Here is a 16,879-nt window from a genome sequence, read left to right on the forward strand (position 1 = left end):
ACGTGACTTACTAACCCGATCGGTAAGCGAGGGTTTTGTCCCCACGAAAAGAGAGAGAAAAAAAAATCGTGACTTTCGCGAATTCCGAAGGTCGCAGCCAAATAAGTTCAAGCATCTTCAATTTCGACAACCACCACCGGCACCGCCAAACGAACGACGAGGGAGCAGCGAATCGACCGTCCCAACTCTCTTGAATTTGTCTGCCCACCATGGCTGCTAACAAGATCGCCCCTAACAGCCCTTCGAGGCAGAGCCCTTCCGACCTCGAGAAGTCTTTGGCTACCGCCCTTAATGACTTGGAGACCAACACCCCAGACCTCAAGGTCGCTCTGCGACCTCTCCAGTTCGTGTCTGCTCGCGAGGTAAGGGGAACAGTGTCCCTCTTTTTTCTCCCCCGTTCGGGATATATCTGGTGTTATTGGCGATTGTGGTGGTGCTGGTGCTTCTTGAAGCGCGGAGTTGAGCATTGTGGCCATATAAAAAGAGAGAGAAAGAAAATAATGCACCGGAGTGTTTATTGCGTAATATACGCCTGTATAAAGAATACTGGCGTGCTCTCTCTTGGATCTAGCATTTAATCTCTGCAATTTGGACAGCCACAGAGCTATACTCACCAGTTTTATGCCAAACCAATACTAACAGATGCTGGGAATACAGGTTGAGGTTGGCCATGGAAAGAAGGCCATTGTGATGTTTGTCCCAGTCCCCCTTCTCCAGGGATTCCACAAGATCCAGCAGCGGTACGCCTTTCGCATACATTCGGGAACTACGGCATATTTTGCTAACATATCATATCCAGCCTCACTCGGGAACTAGAGAAGAAATTCTCTGACCGTCAGGTCATCATCATTGCTTCCCGCCGCATTCTCCCCCGCCCCAAGCGATCCACCACCTCCCGCACCAGCCAGACCCAGAAGCGTCCACGCTCCCGTACCCTTACCGCCGTTCACGACGCTATACTCTCAGATATCGTATACCCAGTTGAGATTGTTGGCAAGCGTGTCCGAACAAAGGAAGACGGCAGCAAGTTGTTGAAGGTTGTTCTCCACGAGAAGGAGCGCGGTGGTGTTGATCACCGTCTTGACGCATATGGCGAGGTCTACCGAAAATTGACAGGTCGTGGTGTTACCTTTGAGTTCCCCCAGAGCGGTTCTTCGGAGTACTAGATATTTGGTGCGGGGCCAGTTCAATGAATTAAAGAAATGGAGATATGATGCGGTGCTGCCTCTTTTTCTCTCGTCTCCTACACTGGGAATAATACCCAATGAGGAATTCTCACAAAAACGTTGTACACCACTAAATATCGCTCTCCATTGAGTCGAGAGAGGCGTCGTTATTTGGAGGGAAAATAATACAAGTTTAACGACTCTCCCTATGTACGGAGCATTAAAACAGTTTGATGAAATCAATAATTCCCTAAATTCAAAATCAGCGGCATAACTGTAATGTATGCGTTTGAGCTTGCTTCTTGTTTGAATATGCTGTCTAGCATAGAGAGAACTGTGAGGCCTATTAATTTGGCCATGATGCGAATTCCTCCACCCGCACCCAGAGATAGAAGAAAACAAAAAAGGAACGGGGATGATACAAGAATGCAATAAAATATCTTGGTTCATTGTAGTATATCAGGGTATCAGGCAAGACAACAAACATGCCGTATTAACTGGGCTAAAGGGCTAAACAGAAGAGGCATCAAAAAGCATCTGACTTAATTCTCCCTATCCCAAGTGTCATCCAATATGCCAGCTCTCTTTTCACCGTCTCTGACTCCGTCTTCTTGGTATTTTCAGAACGGAATCCCAAGTCTTCGTTCCCACTGTCTGCGTCCCACTCAATTCTCACAAACACTGGAATTTCAACTACATCATGGTCCTCTTCATTTATATCTTGCTGGACTTGTTTGTTTTTGTTCTTGATAGCACCGGGAACAACTTCCATAGCAACAGTGGTCCAATTGCGCCCCTTATCCCATACTTTGCCTGCTTCAGCAACTTTTTCTACGCCATGTCGGGAGGACCTTGGATCAGGAATATTGCCTGATTGAAGGGCTTCGTCCCAAACATCCGTATTGGCGCCAACTTCAAGTTGAGGACAGAGAATTGTCACCTTTGTAGAAACTGGTCCGGGTGTCACAGATGGTGTTGCAAGGGTGACACGGATAGGGTCAAACATATGGTTCTTGAGAGTTAGAAGAAATTGAATTGGCTTTAGGGGCTCAAGGGCCTCCAAATTAATCGGAAGAGCAACTGAGGATGGGTAAAGAGGGCGAATGGAGGTGAGGGGCAGATAGCTGAGGGCAATAAGTCGGATGCGGAACCTAGTTGACTGGGGCTTCACTTCTGGTTTGACGAGGATATGCTTGCAAGCCTTGCATCGTTTAGATCTCTTTGTGCGTAGTAGGACCGGAAGTGGTAACAAGTCATCAACGAAGCGTGCGGAAGGTTGCTGGAACTGTCGTTGCTCCATAGATGCCAGTCCATCCCACCCTTCAGTGGCCATCTTTTCAATGATAGCGTCTGCGGATCCAGGAGCAGGTAGAACTAGCCCCTCCGCCTGCGTCAGAGCTTCGCGCATAACTGGGGGCTTAGATTTGTTTCTTTTATTATTGCCATGCATACTTCCAACACTAGTGTTGTAAAGGGACATAATACGGCTCAACGCATTTGGGGATGAGTATAACCCAAAGTCGCCTCCCATCAAGTGATCTGATGGTGATGATGACGTTTCAGCAATCTGAGTGCGATAGAAGCTCTTCAGGGCCATAAACCTGGCATCATGGCCAAGCGCAGGCTTGCTGTCAAAGGACATCGGACTTCCTAGTTTCTCATCTTGCTCCTCCTCAGGCAAGCTGGGTGTGGAGGCAAAGCTCGCGAGCGGTGATTTGAATTGTGAAAACCTGGCTTCTGATGGTCTTCTCATTTCCCCATTTCTTAGAGCTAACAACTGAGCGCGTATGTTGGTTGGCTTGTCGAATTTTATATCGATATCAAGGCTTGTCCACATGCAATAGCCGCAAGATAGGATCCATGGACCACTCTGAGAAGCTCCATTCTCCGTGTTACTCGTGGTCGTTACTGTCAATGGCGATGTGCAAATGGGACAATTGAAGCAGTTGCGCGCACATCTGAATTAAAAATGCTCTTAGTATCATATCTCCATTTTTCACAGGTGCATAGTGCGTACCTGTTACCCTCACTTCTTACCATGCTGCTCGGTGTCTCGAACAGACAATTGGGGCAATACCAACAAACTATCTCTTCTGTTATACACCTTGCGCATTTTATTTGATGGCAGTCTTCGCAGTATAGGAGGTGTTCTGGGGGGTATAGGGAGTAGTTTGCACGCCGTGACCTCGGGTCAAACGTTCGTTCATCTTCGTCCGAGTCTGGTGTCTTAAGGCTTAGGCTGGAGAGGTCTTTGGAGAGCCGATTTGAAGCTGGCGTAGGAGGTGGGCTTTCGGCGCAGGGGCATGATATGAAATTGTATGGAAAGGGGCGTGCCATCACGAGCGGAGTAGGACAAGCGGTATTATAGAATATATTTCATATCATAGTCAAGGAGAATTCCACTTTGCGCTTATTTTGTCTATAGAACCGCATATAACAAGTCCAACATGGCTAGAAGGAGGTTCCGTTTTCTATAGTTGAGAATGTTAGACACCCTGATCATGCTAGAAGGAAGCTGTCTAAACCTCAATCTGACTCACGGTGGCTCGGGAAGAATTATTAGAGAGTCCTAGATATTATTTTGTTCTTGGAAATACTTAAATTCGCGTTATTATAAGAGCTTTTCGTAGGTGTTGATGGGCTTTCTGTAGTGGTTTTTAATGAGATCACTTGGATGTTTTTTTTTCTGGCGACTTCGTGTTTGCATCTCGAAACGCTGCTTGACAAGCTGAATTTCACAACTCCACGTACAACTGTGGAATAGCCGCTCTAAGGTGATTATGATGATCAAGGAATGAATTCATGACGAGGAGATATTTAAGATATAAAGCTACTTTAACAGGACCCTGATGTCTCTCCGCCCCTGTCTTCGCAGCCGGTTTCTTCGGCGAGCAGGCTTCATATCGAGAAGCTATGCCGTTCAAACTCCTGGGAACCCGACGCTAGAGGTTTTTAACAGAAGGGCTAAGCTATTACAAAAGGATAGAGCGGCAGAGAATGTTGAGGAGAGCAGAAAGGTTGACTATTTGAAAGATGAAGTTGCGCTGCGGTTGACAGACAGGCTGTTGGTAGGACATTTATTAGCTGGTTTCGTATCATTGCGTCCTTCGAAGTGATTTCCAGTCTGCTAACTGACAATATATTGTTAGGATATCAAAAGACATTTTCCAAATGTCCTTGATCTAGGTGCAAATAGCTGCAACATAGCTCGAGCATTAACCTCTACTCCAATATCAAGCGGCGATGGCGCAAATCCAGGAGATGGCGTCTCCATAGCAAACCGAGTGTCGAAAATAACTTGCATTGATGAATCTCGAAATCTCCTCTACCGAGACGAATCTCTCCCATTTAACACTCAAATTTCAATCACTCGCGAGGTGGTCCCAAACCTCGAAAATCTTCCCTATGAACCGAACACATTCGATGCTGTCCTTTCGTCCCTCTCAATGCACTGGATAAATGACCTGCCATCTCTTTTGGCACAGGTGAACTCTATATTAAAGCCAGATAGCCCGTTTATTGCAGTGATGTTCGGAGGTGACACGCTATTCGAGCTGCGCACGTCCTTGCAAATAGCAGACCTTGAACGCAGGGGAGGTGTAAGCCCCCATGTGTCTCCACTCGCTGATGTACGTGATATCGGTGGGCTATTGACAAAAGCCGGGTTCAAACTGCTCACAGTTGACGTGGAAGATATCGTGGTGGAATACCCTGATACCTTTGCTCTGATGGCAGATCTTCAGGCAATGGGAGAGAATAATGCAATCTTAAGAAGAGAAGCCGGGCCAATATCCAGAGATGTTTTATTAGCGAATGAGGCGATATATAGAAGTCTGCATACAGAAGATGGTGCGGATAGTATACCTGCTACTTTCCGGCTGATATATATGATAGGGTGGAAAGAAGGGGAGGGACAGTCGAAGCCATTGGAGAGAGGCAGTGGGCAAGTTAACCTAAAGGACATTATTGGGTCTGAATAGAGATAGATAACCTATTCGTGGCTATGTCACCTTTGTACAGTATTGTAATCGCTATATAGAATAGACGGTGGGCAGCGTTTCTTAAATGATGCTTGATAGTATATGTTTTTATCCCACCATCTATAGAGGTAGAGGTAGTACAGGTATTAGCCAGACTGCTGGATCATATGATATTCGTGTAGGATGGTCATCAATTTCGACACAATCTGTTGTATATTCTAGAACGGGTGCCGATCCGCAAAGGCCTTAAACCGTCCTCCTGTCAGTCATAACCCGTACAATTGAACCAACTCCAACAATCTCAACTAGCTTCTCATGCCAGCTCAGTAGTACGCTCATCTGCTGACCACCTCCGCCTTCTCCAAGATTTCGGCCCTGTATCTGGGAGAAACCGGTGCTCTGTGGGGATACTGACTTTGAGCCAGCATCACTGCCCGTCTGTATAGACATACCCTTGTACCTGTTCACCAAAACGTCAGTAATGAATAACATAGTTCTCAAAAGAACTATAATTGAGGACCAGGGATGGTTGCAAGATAAATATGTAGACATACAAGTATTTCATCAAACAATCCCCCCGTTCGGCGCCTCCTTCACCGTTGCATACTCCTTCTAGCACTTTTGTCATTTCGGTCTGTCGTATACCCTGCAATACCTCCACGACCGAAGCGAGATGGACTTCCTTTGCTCTATTATCACCCCCTAGCGGCGCTGAATCGAGGACATGGCGCAAAGCTCCTTCAGTATCGCCGGATCGGAGCAGCTGTCTGATCTGCGACCCGAGACTTGCTGCGGCGCTGGATGTTGTAGGCGGAGGTAGATTTGAGGGAAGTAGTGAGGAAATTGGGAAATTTGCGGATGACTCTGGATCAAGGCTGTCGATGTCAATCGTCCTGTAGTTTGTTATCGGTGGCATTGTGGTTCGTAGTGTTAAAGTAGACGGTGCTGTTTATCGTATGGAGGGGTCTTAGCCGTTGCGTAAAAAGGGCGCAGCAGGAATAATTCGTGGGAGTGAGCCTCCAGGGCAAGGCAGTGTAGTAGTGGTAACGTTGAGGACATGCAAGGCCGAGACGCCAGTTAGACGTTTGGTGGTCTCTGGTGTTTTAGTGTTTGATTCATCTACATATCTTGACGCCTGAAGAAGCCAAAGCCGAGTTGATGTTGGTCTGGTGCCAAGACTTCCAAAGCGTGGCGATGCACATAACAGCAGCAGAGTATCCGGAGTGCTATGTATGTACACGAACAATATAATTGAGACATCAGGATGTAGAAACGCACATAATAATCTCGAGATTCTGGTAATTTTTCTAGATATGTACAAGTGCTATGTGGCAAAAGGAAACTGTGCACTCTTTGGAGGGTGCCCAACAACGCCGTCGCTATGCATTAAAAGGGGGTGAGTATGAAGAAAACGAGAGGACTTCAAAAGGGACATGGGAGATAAAACATTTCTAGGGTAGATATAACGGCCGTGGAACGATCGTAAAATGCCAGGATAGAAGCCACCAAGAAAAACAAACAAAAAAAGGGAACGACGGGATGACTAGGTGAGGATCTAGCTGTGAAAAGGGGGGACGTATTTAACTGGGAGCCGTAAGAGTGATGGGTGGTGGCGCGATGGTCGGCGGAGCAGCAACAGGGAAAGAATTTGCTGCTTGTTTCTCAATGTCACCAATCTCTTCGTCTCGTGGTCTCTTTTCATTCAACTCCTCGGGTTGGAGGGTATCCTTCTTAGGGAATAAAGTCTGGTCAAATGTCTTAAATGCCTTTCTGATGGGAGAGAAAATGACACGACAAGCCCTTGCGATTGGCTTCCAGAAGAAACTGAAGCAGGCAATGACCATGTTCATGACGATTTCGAAATGTCGGTCGGGGAGACAGCGCACAATAACAGCCCACAGGAGACAGGGCAAAGAGGTTCCGATACAAATGGCCCATTGCACTGCGGTGAGAGCCTTGACGCCAATTGCAGCACCGCCAACAAAAATTATCATGATCTGCCCGCCGATCATAATTGCGTTGATACCTAGGAAAAAATAGTTCTTGAACATGCCTTCGAAAATGTTGAACTTGTTATCAAGACGACGGTTGTTGAATTCGTTGAAAATTTGCATCCAAACGAATGTGTTGAAGACGATTGTGTCCATCTGGGCAGACAGTATCTTATTCTCAAGGTCATATCCAAATATCTTAGCTCCCGCAAAGTATAGTACCAGCGTCACGGCGAGCTGATAGATGGCTTGTCCAATTATCATTTTCCACATGGTTATGGTGAAAAGAGGCGCGGACTTTGGAGATGGTTTACGGTCGAGGATCTTTTCAGTAGGAGCATCGGTAGCCCTGAAGGTGAGTTAGCATGGGAGCCCTAGGGAGGAGGATTCAAAAAGCAACATACAGTGCTAGAGCAGCAAAGGTATCCATGATGAGGTTAACCCAAAGGAGTTGAACTGCGTTAAGAACACTTTTGCCCTTTGAGTTGGCAAGAGATGAAACGAAGGTCAATACAACAGCGGTAATGTTAACAGTGATTTGAAACTATTGGTCGTCAGTACTTGCAGTATAAAAAAGACACTCGATAAATCTCACCTGTAGAAACTTTGCGACAGCATCGTTTACAGCTCGTCCCCAAGAGATAGCCGTCACAATGGACTTAAAGTTGTCGTCCAAGAGAATGATAGAACTGGCCTCCTTTGCAACTTCGGTACCAGCAATTCCCATGGAGAAACCGACATCCGCAGCTTTGAGTGCAGGCCCATCGTTGGTACCGTCGCCAGTCACGGCAACAGTCTCTCCAAGATGTTTTAAGCGGCTAACAAGAATACGCTTGTCTTCAGGCGATGAACGAGCTAAGACTTGCAACTTAGGAAGTATCCGATCCATTTCCTCGTCAGAGAGCTGTCGGAACCTGGGACCTTCCATAGCAATACCTTCGGGAGTTTTGATACCACATTCTGTTGCAATAGCGACAGCCGTGGTCAAGTTATCACCTAGCACATCATTAGTAACACTGTTGCGTTGTGAGATATTATAACAGTTATTAAAATAAGATGACTAACCTGTGACCATTTTGACACTGACACCAGCCTTGTTACACTTTTTAATGGCATCAGGAACTTCGTCTCGGAGTGGATCCTGAATTCCAACAACGCCAACCCAGGTCATGTTGTTGAAAACGTCATTGAAATCAGCGCATGACTTGTCCTCTTCCATTGTCTTAGCGCCCTGTGGTGGCCAGCATTCAAAATCCTTATAGACCATGCCGATAGATCTCAAAGAGCGTTTGGCATAGGAGTTTATGGTGTCGAGAATTTCGGATTTAGCCTTAGGCGTGAGGATGTTGGGTTGGAGTTGAGGCGCAGGTAGCTCCGAGATGACATTGCTTGACTGATACAGCATTATCTCCGCGGCACCCTTAACAAGAAGACGGAATGACCCATCGGATTGACGAATGACTACTCCCATGCATTTGCGGGAGGAATCAAAGGGTATTAGTTGGACGATTTCGGCACTGGCTCGCTCTTCAGTCAAGCTCAAGCCAAGGTAACTTTGAGCGAGATGTAGCATAGCGACTTCCGTTTTGCTTCCGATGAATGTTTTTTCGCCATTCTCCTCGCCTTCAAAGGCAGTCGAGTTAAGAGCAATACTTTTCATCACTAAATCACGAGCAGCAGTAGAGGCTTCATTAAATATCTGGGCGGCAGCAGATGGGCCTTCATCCTCAGCTTCTGGTGTGCGATCAAATGTGCTTTTCATCCCAAAGTTTCCTGTAACGACTGTCATTTTGTTCTGCGTTAGAGTACCGGTTTTATCTGAGCAAATAACCGTTGCATTGCCCATAGTTTCACAAGCGCGTAGAATTCGAACAAGGTTGTTTTCCTTGACCATTCGGCTTGTAGCGAATGCGAGTGCTAATGTGACTGCAAGTGGAAGACCCTCTGATACTCCTGTCAGTAAAAAAGATAGCGAATGTAATGTATGCGGGAGACATACCTGGGATTGCAACAACAATCACAGTAACAGCAACGATAAGAATATCCAGGAATTCTTTGCCTTTCATAGCAGGCGAGTGGTGGTTATCTGGCAATTGGGCTAGGAACCGGAAGAGAAGCGCAAAGAACAAGGTAGCAGCAGCACTATCGGCTTTGTTAGAACTTGAACAAGTAACTCAAAAAGACATGACAAGGTATACGTACGCCATTCCAAGTCCACCAATCCAGTCAGCAAGGTTTCCTAGCTTGACTTGAAGTGGTGTGGGATCATTTGTGGTCTGGAGTGAAAGCATGATTTTGCCATAGGATGAGTTTGGCCCAACACTAGTGACGAGGTAGGTTCCGACGCCTTCAAGGACTTTGCTGCCGGAGATAATGAAGGGGTCAAGTTTCCTCGTAGCAGTTCCATTGTTGATTCGCTCCCAAACTTCGTGTCCATCGGTTTTTTTCATCTGATCTGACTCTCCAGTTGCGGAGGACTCATCACATCTAACTCCATGGCCAGAAAGGAAGATACCATCAGCAGGAACTGCATCACCTGGTTCAAGGTGAAGGATGTCGCCAGCTGTGATGTCGAAAATAGATATCATAATAGATTTTCCGGAACGGATAGCCTTGACTTCACGGTCATTTTTCTATATCCCAGTTAGTAGATTATTTCATGCAAATGTATTGAAGCCCAGGACAACAAACCTTCCTATTTAATTTGACGAATTGCCGTTCTTTCTGCCAGTCATTAACCGCAGTAACAATAGTAACAATCAAGATGGCCACACAAATTGCGACACCCTCAACCCAATCAACTTTACTTCCGCCGCTAAATGTCTCATAGAGGCCAAGAGATAATGAAACAACGGCAGCAATAGTGAGAAGAATGATGATCTTATCATTATAGGCCCTCCATAGTAATACCAAGAAGCTGTCACTTTCCCTTTCAGGTAACTTGTTTCGGTCAAAGACTCGGATGCGATCTGCATATTGGGCTCCGTCCTTGGATATAGGCCGCTGAGCAGTCGAGGTATTGGTATCTTCATGTTTGGTTGAACTGCTGTGGACGGCGTCCTCAAAACTAACGGTCCCTTCTAAGTGTGTCTCGTCGAGTGATAGACCGGCGGTTAAATCCGTTCTCAATCCTTTTTCCAGCCCTTTCAATCCACCGAGAGCTTTGAATGCAGCTAGCGATTTTGGATTTAAAAGTTTGTTCAGCTGGCCTGGCGAAAATGCGAACGGATTATTTTCCACCTCAAAATCTTGTTTATTGCGCTCATCCGCCCTTAAGGCTTCTGATAGAGGAACATCGTCGTAATCTGCGCCATCTGGTCTGATAGGTGGCTTAACCGTCGAACCAGAACGTGACCGGAGCGTTTCCACATTTGAGTTGACAGAGTTTGCTCTCGAACGAAGAGTCTCTCCGTCGAACGAGTTTGGACTCCGAGGAAAGAGAAATGAGTTCGCATCGTTGGATGAAGACGGCCTATCTGGGGAGAGCTCTTGCGCGGTGGTAGGACTTAGAGGGCTGATGGGGTCGGACGAGGATGATGCAGTATTATCATACTATCATTCGTTAAGAATCAGTTCACGGACAAGCGAGTATATTTTCCCAGATGGTACTTACATGTGTGTCTATGGTTATAGGAGGTGCGAGCAACCTGTTGTTGTTCGCCATGGAAGATGCTGAAAATGACAAACGTGCTTGACTTGCTGATACTTATTATCATGCAAAGAAAGAGTGATATTTGTATAAAGGGATTAAAAGGTGGTTAAAAAATAGATAATTATCTTTTGTAGTAGTAATGTAGATAACGCCTGGAACAGGCTGCTGGTGGTCTGATCGTTGCAGCGCTCTCAGGGAGAGCCTCTCCTTACATATCACCCGCCAGCAACAAGATCAAAGTCGAGATATACCTCCAGCCGCGTGCTGTGCTCTGTTGACGAGAGCAAGAGACTTGGCTTGCCGCCAACAACCCCTTGACCGTCATGGAGTGGAGGCTTCATCTCCTGCCGTTCGGGGATAAGAGTTTCCAGCGAGGCAGTGCAAGTCTTGGACGCCCCAGCGTCAACCGCCACTGACAAGGCATCCCCGCTGCGTATGTAGCCCCTACCAGTTGGGAAAATCCTCAAACCCTCGGCCATACGGCTTTTGGGCGCAGTTGTAATGTAATCATTTTTGATTTGTTGGTAGACAACCTCGTCACCTTCGAATTTGTCAAGGTTGAGGACGGGAGATTTAGATGTTTCAATATGGCGGTTAGGATGAGGTTTCGGGAAGCCTATGGATCCAATCTTGAACTCCCGCTGCTGCATTTGTGGATCTGCCAATCATTGGATGAGTTAAAAAGTCTTTAACCTTTTCCATGAGGGTCGGCCAGGGGCTAGGGACAAACATCGTGTAAAAGAAAGGACTACAACATCCACTAGAAATCGTAACAGATTGAATCGAGCATAACCTCCGTCTAGGGTGACAGGGAATACGCTCAATCTCGCTTTTTTGGCGACTCTGTGCGGATATTTTCTTTTGCCGTCGATATATAAATACTTTGGTCTTGTCCTCTCGTACTCCAGCACACCAAAGTCCGCTCATGGGCTAGATGCATGTAGGCGCCTGCGAGAGGCTAAAAAGCGTACCAGAAGATGCATCACTCGTCCCTACGGAGAAGTTAGGCAAGTAAAAAATCGCTTTCTCGTTTCAATAGCTACGTTCACTCTTTGGCCAAGGTACCTTGGCTCGGAAGATGATATATTAATCAGTCTCTTGGCCGGTTGGACTCTCCGTCTCAAAAGCAAGGGTCAGCCATCCCACACATTCATCGTCCCAACTTGTAGATCTACCTACCATCTCTATTCCCCCTGCCAGTGAGCGATTTTCCTTTTTGCATGTATCTCCGCAGAGTTCATATCAAGTTTATGGTATTGGCCTGAAGTTCTTTGATGCTCTCTGGGTGCGGAGTAATCCCTGCGGAGTATTCAACAACGTACTATGTAAGTACGAGTTCTCATCGGTTCTTCCAGCCAAGAAACATAAATTCTCCGCTGGAAGGAGTGGATATTACTCCGCCTCTCTTGCCAAGTTGTGAATTCCGTTGAGCAGCTTGCAGTTCTTCTTCCATATTTTTGATGAACCACGAGAAAAAGGTGTGATCAATATATTATCTCAGAAGCCTTGTATGGGTACATGCATGAGACCCTCCGTTTTCGCTTCTAGGGTGGCCAGATGCAGACTTGATCAGCAACCTTAAAGTAGGTGAGAGTCCAGCATTTCGGAGGCAAACAGCAGCATGACCTGATCATGTACGGGCTGCCTGAGGACAACAGCCGGACACAAAAGCACCATATTTTGACGCCAACACGTATGGCTGATGTCAACAGAGAGGCTTAGGGAGATGGCGAAATAGTAGCAACTCCGTAAATATCACAAGCTATTATAAAAGCTGGAGAAGACGACGTCACCAGCCACATGTGGCGGTTATAGGTTATGTCATCGGATTTAGCCGCGATCACTGGATCACCAGCCACGATGAGATAATATACACGTGACTACATCTAAATTCTTGGGATTTCAAATCAAGACTTTTTCTCAAAGACAACATCTGGATAATACCAAGAAAGCAGACGAGAGAATCTCCACGAAGGGGGCTATGCAAAAGCACGCAAGCTAGGCTGAGAGCCTGGAGCTCTCTTGGCTTTTTCTGTGCTACATGTCAGAAGGAATAAGGCCGATGACACTCCCCATGTGGCTGCAAATACCACCAAGCCTACTTTACTGTCCATGTGTCCGCTTCCCTCAGGATCTCAACAAAACGCTGCTCATCTAATGAGATACGTCCAGCATGTAAGATCGCCGTCGTTGCGATTGTGTTCTTTAGCGTTGGCAATCCTCGCTGGTCAAGTTGATCTAGAGTCACCCGCCCTTCGTTCAGGGCAGTGACCGCATCAATAAACTTTTCGAAGCTGATATACCCATAGCCCCTCTGGCCTCCGAAGTTCCCTTCCTCATCAGGAGCATAGCTCATATAGAAACTGCCAAGCGGGAGGGAGAGAGCCTATTAGCGAACTTCTAAAAGGGCCAGAAGAAAGGGAAATGGAAAAAGAAAAGAGCATTAACATGGGACAAGCTTAAATAGCTTCCGCTCCTTGTTACAACTAGAAGGCTGGAGACATCGGGTTTATACAGATGTGCGAACTTTTTTTTTGGTTTTCACTTACGGGTTGCACCACACGAGGCCATCATCGGTTGTAATATCGTATCCTCTCTTGGCTTGGTTTATTCTGATCTCGCCCTTCGATCCCATCCCTAATAATAACAGAAACCAGGTCTTTGATCAGCTTGATTCCTCATGGATCAATGCGCAAGCGTTTGGCCAAACAGTGTCAGTAAAAGCCGCCCTAAGGATCCCTCTACACTTACAATGGAAGTATTGATTAGAGTGAACTCCAGCCTGTTGAGGCGCAGTCCAGCTTGCAGTATATACGCCCGTTGCAACCTTGGAAGGCTCCTCCTTCTTCCTCCACTCAACAAGCAGGGTGATGGTGTCTTCTGTTTTCTCAACACAGCCAAGCTCGATAGATGTTCCCTTTGAGGCTGAGGCTGTTACCTTAACCGGTGTATACTCCGGAACCATACTCTCACAGATGTCCACATGGTGAGAGTTGAGATAATACGAGATGTCACTATCCTTACCAGCCCAGGCTTTAAAGGTCTCTAGCTGGCTCTTAGGCTGGCTCATGTAGCTGTAAAAATAGTTAAAATCACCCAGCTTCCGAACCTTGTTACGTGCATCCGAGTATGCAGGATCGAAACGCTTATGGTGCTCGATGAATACGAAAACGTTATGCTTTCGAGATTCTGCTAGTAGCTCGAGATGTTCATCCAGCACCTTTGTAGCAGGCTTGGTGATGAGGACGTGGATATTACGGCGGATAGCGTATAACGCGATTTCATAATGTGTGGTATCTGGAGTAAATATAGTAATGGCTGAGCCAGGCTTTAGTGCGTCAATTGCAGCCTTGTATGCATTTGGGTCGACCTTGTCGTCTGCTGGATAAGATTCAAACAAGACGGATAGCCCGTTATACACCTCTGATATGTTTTTTTCAAGGTGCTTTCCTGGTTGGGCTCAGCATCAACGCCAGACGGTATCAGCGCCTTCAAGGGGGCACTCACTGATAGACGGAAACTTCAAGCCTGATACGCCAGCCATGCTCAGCTTACCGACCTTCCCCCGCCTCCGTAGGTCAAACATCGTCAGGCCAACAACTCCCACTTTCTTGTCCGAGGTGGAAGCAGTGCCTCCTACAAAACCAGTAGTATACTCACCTGTCCCAACCTATGCATGCACGTTAGCACCACTGGTCATCTAGAGCGTGTGTGTACCTTACCATCAGCACGTCAGGAGGAGCCATCTTGATGGAATCGTCACGCCGTTGACTGCTTTGCAAAGGGATATATAGCTTCAGAACCACGTTGAGAGAATCGGCCAGATATAAAGAAGGATTGCTTTGTTAAAATGTTCCCCAAACAGTGCAACGTAGCCTGCTTTATAAGTCCTATGATATAGCTCATTCATGGCATTAACCATAATCAAACACATAAAGACTTCTAATCTGACCGGTACGTAGGAGCCAAAATCCCAACTAAATAATAGGAGAACCGGGGTAGCGCCGTTGGCCTCCTCGGGGTTTAGCCGCGGCCCCTCGCCCAGAACATCGAAGGTTCTTTATATGAATATATCTTCATAACTTGGAGGTTGGTACTCAGAGCCTGGAGAGCAGTCGTGGATATAATTATACAGGAGTACTGTTTGCGGTTTAAAGGAATACGGGCAAATCCAATCCTCCGTTGGTATAGCTGAAAATGGCGGAACGAATGAAGACACCCCTCCAACCAGGCGTCTATGTGCCCACTATGACCTTCTTCGACACCGAAACCGAAGACCTTGACATACCCACCATCCGGAAGCATGCGGTACGACTGGCGAAAGCCGGCGTATCTGGCCTGATCACGATGGGTTCGAACGGTGAAGCCGTCCATCTGTCCAGAGCAGAGCGCGCCCTCGTCACACATCACACTCGCTCGGCGCTGGACGAGGCAGGATTCAAGCATATCCCTGTCATATCCGGTGCTACAGACCAAGGTGTTCGAGGTACGATTGAAATATGCCGGGAAGCTGCAGACGCAGGGGCGGAATATATTCTTTTGATCTCGCCCAGCTACTACCGAGCCGCTATGGGTGATCAGGACACTCTCTTTGAATACTTCACAAAGGTGGCTGATGGGTCACCCCTGCCTATCATACTATATAATTTCCCCGGAGTGGTTGCTGGAATCGACATGGATTCAGACTTTATCATTCGAGTATCACAGCATCCAAATATCATCGGAACTAAGTTCACCTGCGGCAGTACAGGGAAACTATGTCGAGTTGCTGCTGCCATGAATGCCATCACCCCGGCCTCGCCCTTGACCACTTCCCCTGAGCGTGTAGCTTCTGCCCCATACTTTGCTTTTGGCGGTTATGCAGACTTTGCTCTTCAGACGCTGGTTTCGGGAGGGTCTGGCATAGTGGCCGGAGGAGCGAACGTGTTGCCTCGTCTGTGTGTGGAGGTGTTCAATCTATGGAGCAAAGGAAAGCTGGCAGAGGCGATGGAGATGCAGAAGATTCTCAGTGATGGGGACTGGATTATGTCTAAGTATATGATACCCGGCACAAAGAGTGCGATCCACGCCTGCTATGGCTACGGAGGGTACCCCAGAGCGCCCGTGCCTCGTCTAACAGAAGCCCAGGAGAAAGAAGTGGCAGAAAAGATTAAGCCGGCCATGATTATTGAGATGAAGCTCAAGGATGCCGTATAGACACTTGTAGATATTTCCTGAAGCACTCCTTCATGTATAGATATAAATTTGTCAACTAGTCTCTACCTCTCGCCCTTTTGGCCGAAGGGCAGATTTTGACAAATTTAATCACCTTGAATGCATATCTCAAATGCGCATCTTTACGCCCTGGAACAGTGGAAAACTGGTGGGGAGCTGGCTGGGCCTGGAGGTTTAACGCCAGGCAATATATCCTCCTCAAGATAGGATTCTACCATATAGAATATAGTTACAATCGCGCCAGCAAACAGCCCTCTGGTCCAACGACTGAGTAAGTGATTTCCTATTCGATGACATCTAGAAAGAGTCTAACTAACCACTTCCCAGCTAACAAATATAAACGCGTTAGACCAAATTCAGGCGACCTTAACGAATACCCATACCGCGTGTTTACCCATACCGCGTGTTGACCGTCACGTGACAGAGAGATCGGCCAACGACCAATAGTTAACTGGATCCTCTTTTTCTTCACTCTATTTATCTTGTAGGAAATATGCCAGCAAACGGTGTTTATACCCATACAGTAGAACGTACCTTGCCAGCGCAGCCGGCCGTTAGCTCCGTGTGTCAGACGCCTCTAGCACCACCGTACGTTGGTGCCAGCATTTCGAACAACGAATCTCCCAAATTTGGCGACAAAGTAACCTTCCTTCGCTAGATGTTTAAATTGCCATTAGGAAAGACGCAGAAGGCAACGCATCCTCCTTTTCTTGATATGTATTTTCCTTATTGAATGGCGCTTCACCTTCAACGCCCAATATACCCCTCTATGGAGACGTGTCAGTCCGCTACTGTCTCTGTGATTAAAATTACATCTACGGGGTGTGCAATGGTCTACTCTGATGGACTCCAAAAGCTGCTCTGCCATTAATATCC

The 16,879-nt window shown here is 46.9% G+C and overlaps 8 protein-coding genes across 8 annotated transcripts; 3 read left to right on the plus strand and 5 right to left on the minus strand.

The window, feature by feature from the left end:
* Positions 1 to 101: 101 nt before the first annotated feature.
* Positions 102 to 1,174, plus strand: MCYG_00974 (40S ribosomal protein S7; the record flags this gene model as incomplete). Its single annotated transcript, XM_002850824.1, has 3 exons — positions 102 to 362; positions 658 to 740; positions 800 to 1,174. 3 exons carry the CDS (start codon positions 210 to 212, stop codon positions 1,164 to 1,166), a joined length of 603 nt encoding a protein of 200 aa, XP_002850870.1.
* Positions 1,175 to 1,692: 518 nt separating this feature from the next.
* MCYG_00975 (dynactin Arp1 p62 subunit RO2) lies at positions 1,693 to 3,503 on the minus strand (the record flags this gene model as incomplete). Its single annotated transcript, XM_002850825.1, has 2 exons — positions 1,693 to 3,124; positions 3,184 to 3,503. The coding sequence occupies 2 exons, from the start codon at positions 3,501 to 3,503 to the stop codon at positions 1,693 to 1,695; spliced, it is 1,752 nt and encodes a 583-aa protein (XP_002850871.1).
* Positions 3,504 to 4,015: 512 nt separating this feature from the next.
* On the plus strand, positions 4,016 to 5,146 carry MCYG_00976 (uncharacterized protein; the record flags this gene model as incomplete). Its single annotated transcript, XM_002850826.1, has 2 exons — positions 4,016 to 4,234; positions 4,316 to 5,146. 2 exons carry the CDS (start codon positions 4,016 to 4,018, stop codon positions 5,144 to 5,146), a joined length of 1,050 nt encoding a protein of 349 aa, XP_002850872.1.
* Positions 5,147 to 5,392: 246 nt separating this feature from the next.
* MCYG_00977 (Arp2/3 complex subunit) lies at positions 5,393 to 6,062 on the minus strand (the record flags this gene model as incomplete). The annotated part of the gene is made up of 2 exons (XM_002850827.1): positions 5,393 to 5,606; positions 5,701 to 6,062. 2 exons carry the CDS (start codon positions 6,060 to 6,062, stop codon positions 5,393 to 5,395), a joined length of 576 nt encoding a protein of 191 aa, XP_002850873.1.
* A 664-nt stretch (positions 6,063 to 6,726) lies between these two features.
* MCYG_00978 (cation-transporting ATPase fungi) lies at positions 6,727 to 10,801 on the minus strand (the record flags this gene model as incomplete). The annotated part of the gene is made up of 8 exons (XM_002850828.1): positions 6,727 to 7,486; positions 7,542 to 7,681; positions 7,733 to 8,097; positions 8,203 to 9,090; positions 9,137 to 9,279; positions 9,340 to 9,770; positions 9,829 to 10,689; positions 10,751 to 10,801. The coding sequence occupies 8 exons, from the start codon at positions 10,799 to 10,801 to the stop codon at positions 6,727 to 6,729; spliced, it is 3,639 nt and encodes a 1,212-aa protein (XP_002850874.1).
* Positions 10,802 to 11,004: 203 nt separating this feature from the next.
* Positions 11,005 to 11,439, minus strand: MCYG_00979 (uncharacterized protein; the record flags this gene model as incomplete). The annotated part of the gene is made up of 1 exon (XM_002850829.1): positions 11,005 to 11,439. The coding sequence occupies one exon, from the start codon at positions 11,437 to 11,439 to the stop codon at positions 11,005 to 11,007; it is 435 nt and encodes a 144-aa protein (XP_002850875.1).
* Positions 11,440 to 12,887: 1,448 nt separating this feature from the next.
* MCYG_00980 (D-galacturonic acid reductase) lies at positions 12,888 to 14,535 on the minus strand (the record flags this gene model as incomplete). The annotated part of the gene is made up of 5 exons (XM_002850830.1): positions 12,888 to 13,152; positions 13,339 to 13,426; positions 13,541 to 14,239; positions 14,297 to 14,459; positions 14,512 to 14,535. The coding sequence occupies 5 exons, from the start codon at positions 14,533 to 14,535 to the stop codon at positions 12,888 to 12,890; spliced, it is 1,239 nt and encodes a 412-aa protein (XP_002850876.1).
* A 451-nt stretch (positions 14,536 to 14,986) lies between these two features.
* MCYG_00981 (dihydrodipicolinate synthetase family protein) lies at positions 14,987 to 15,985 on the plus strand (the record flags this gene model as incomplete). Its single annotated transcript, XM_002850831.1, has 1 exon — positions 14,987 to 15,985. The coding sequence occupies one exon, from the start codon at positions 14,987 to 14,989 to the stop codon at positions 15,983 to 15,985; it is 999 nt and encodes a 332-aa protein (XP_002850877.1).
* Positions 15,986 to 16,879: the final 894 nt, after the last annotated feature.

The sequence above is a fragment of the Microsporum canis genome, genomic scaffold (assembly GCF_000151145.1).
Source record: "Microsporum canis CBS 113480 supercont1.1 genomic scaffold, whole genome shotgun sequence".
NCBI lineage: Eukaryota > Fungi > Ascomycota > Eurotiomycetes > Onygenales > Arthrodermataceae > Microsporum > Microsporum canis.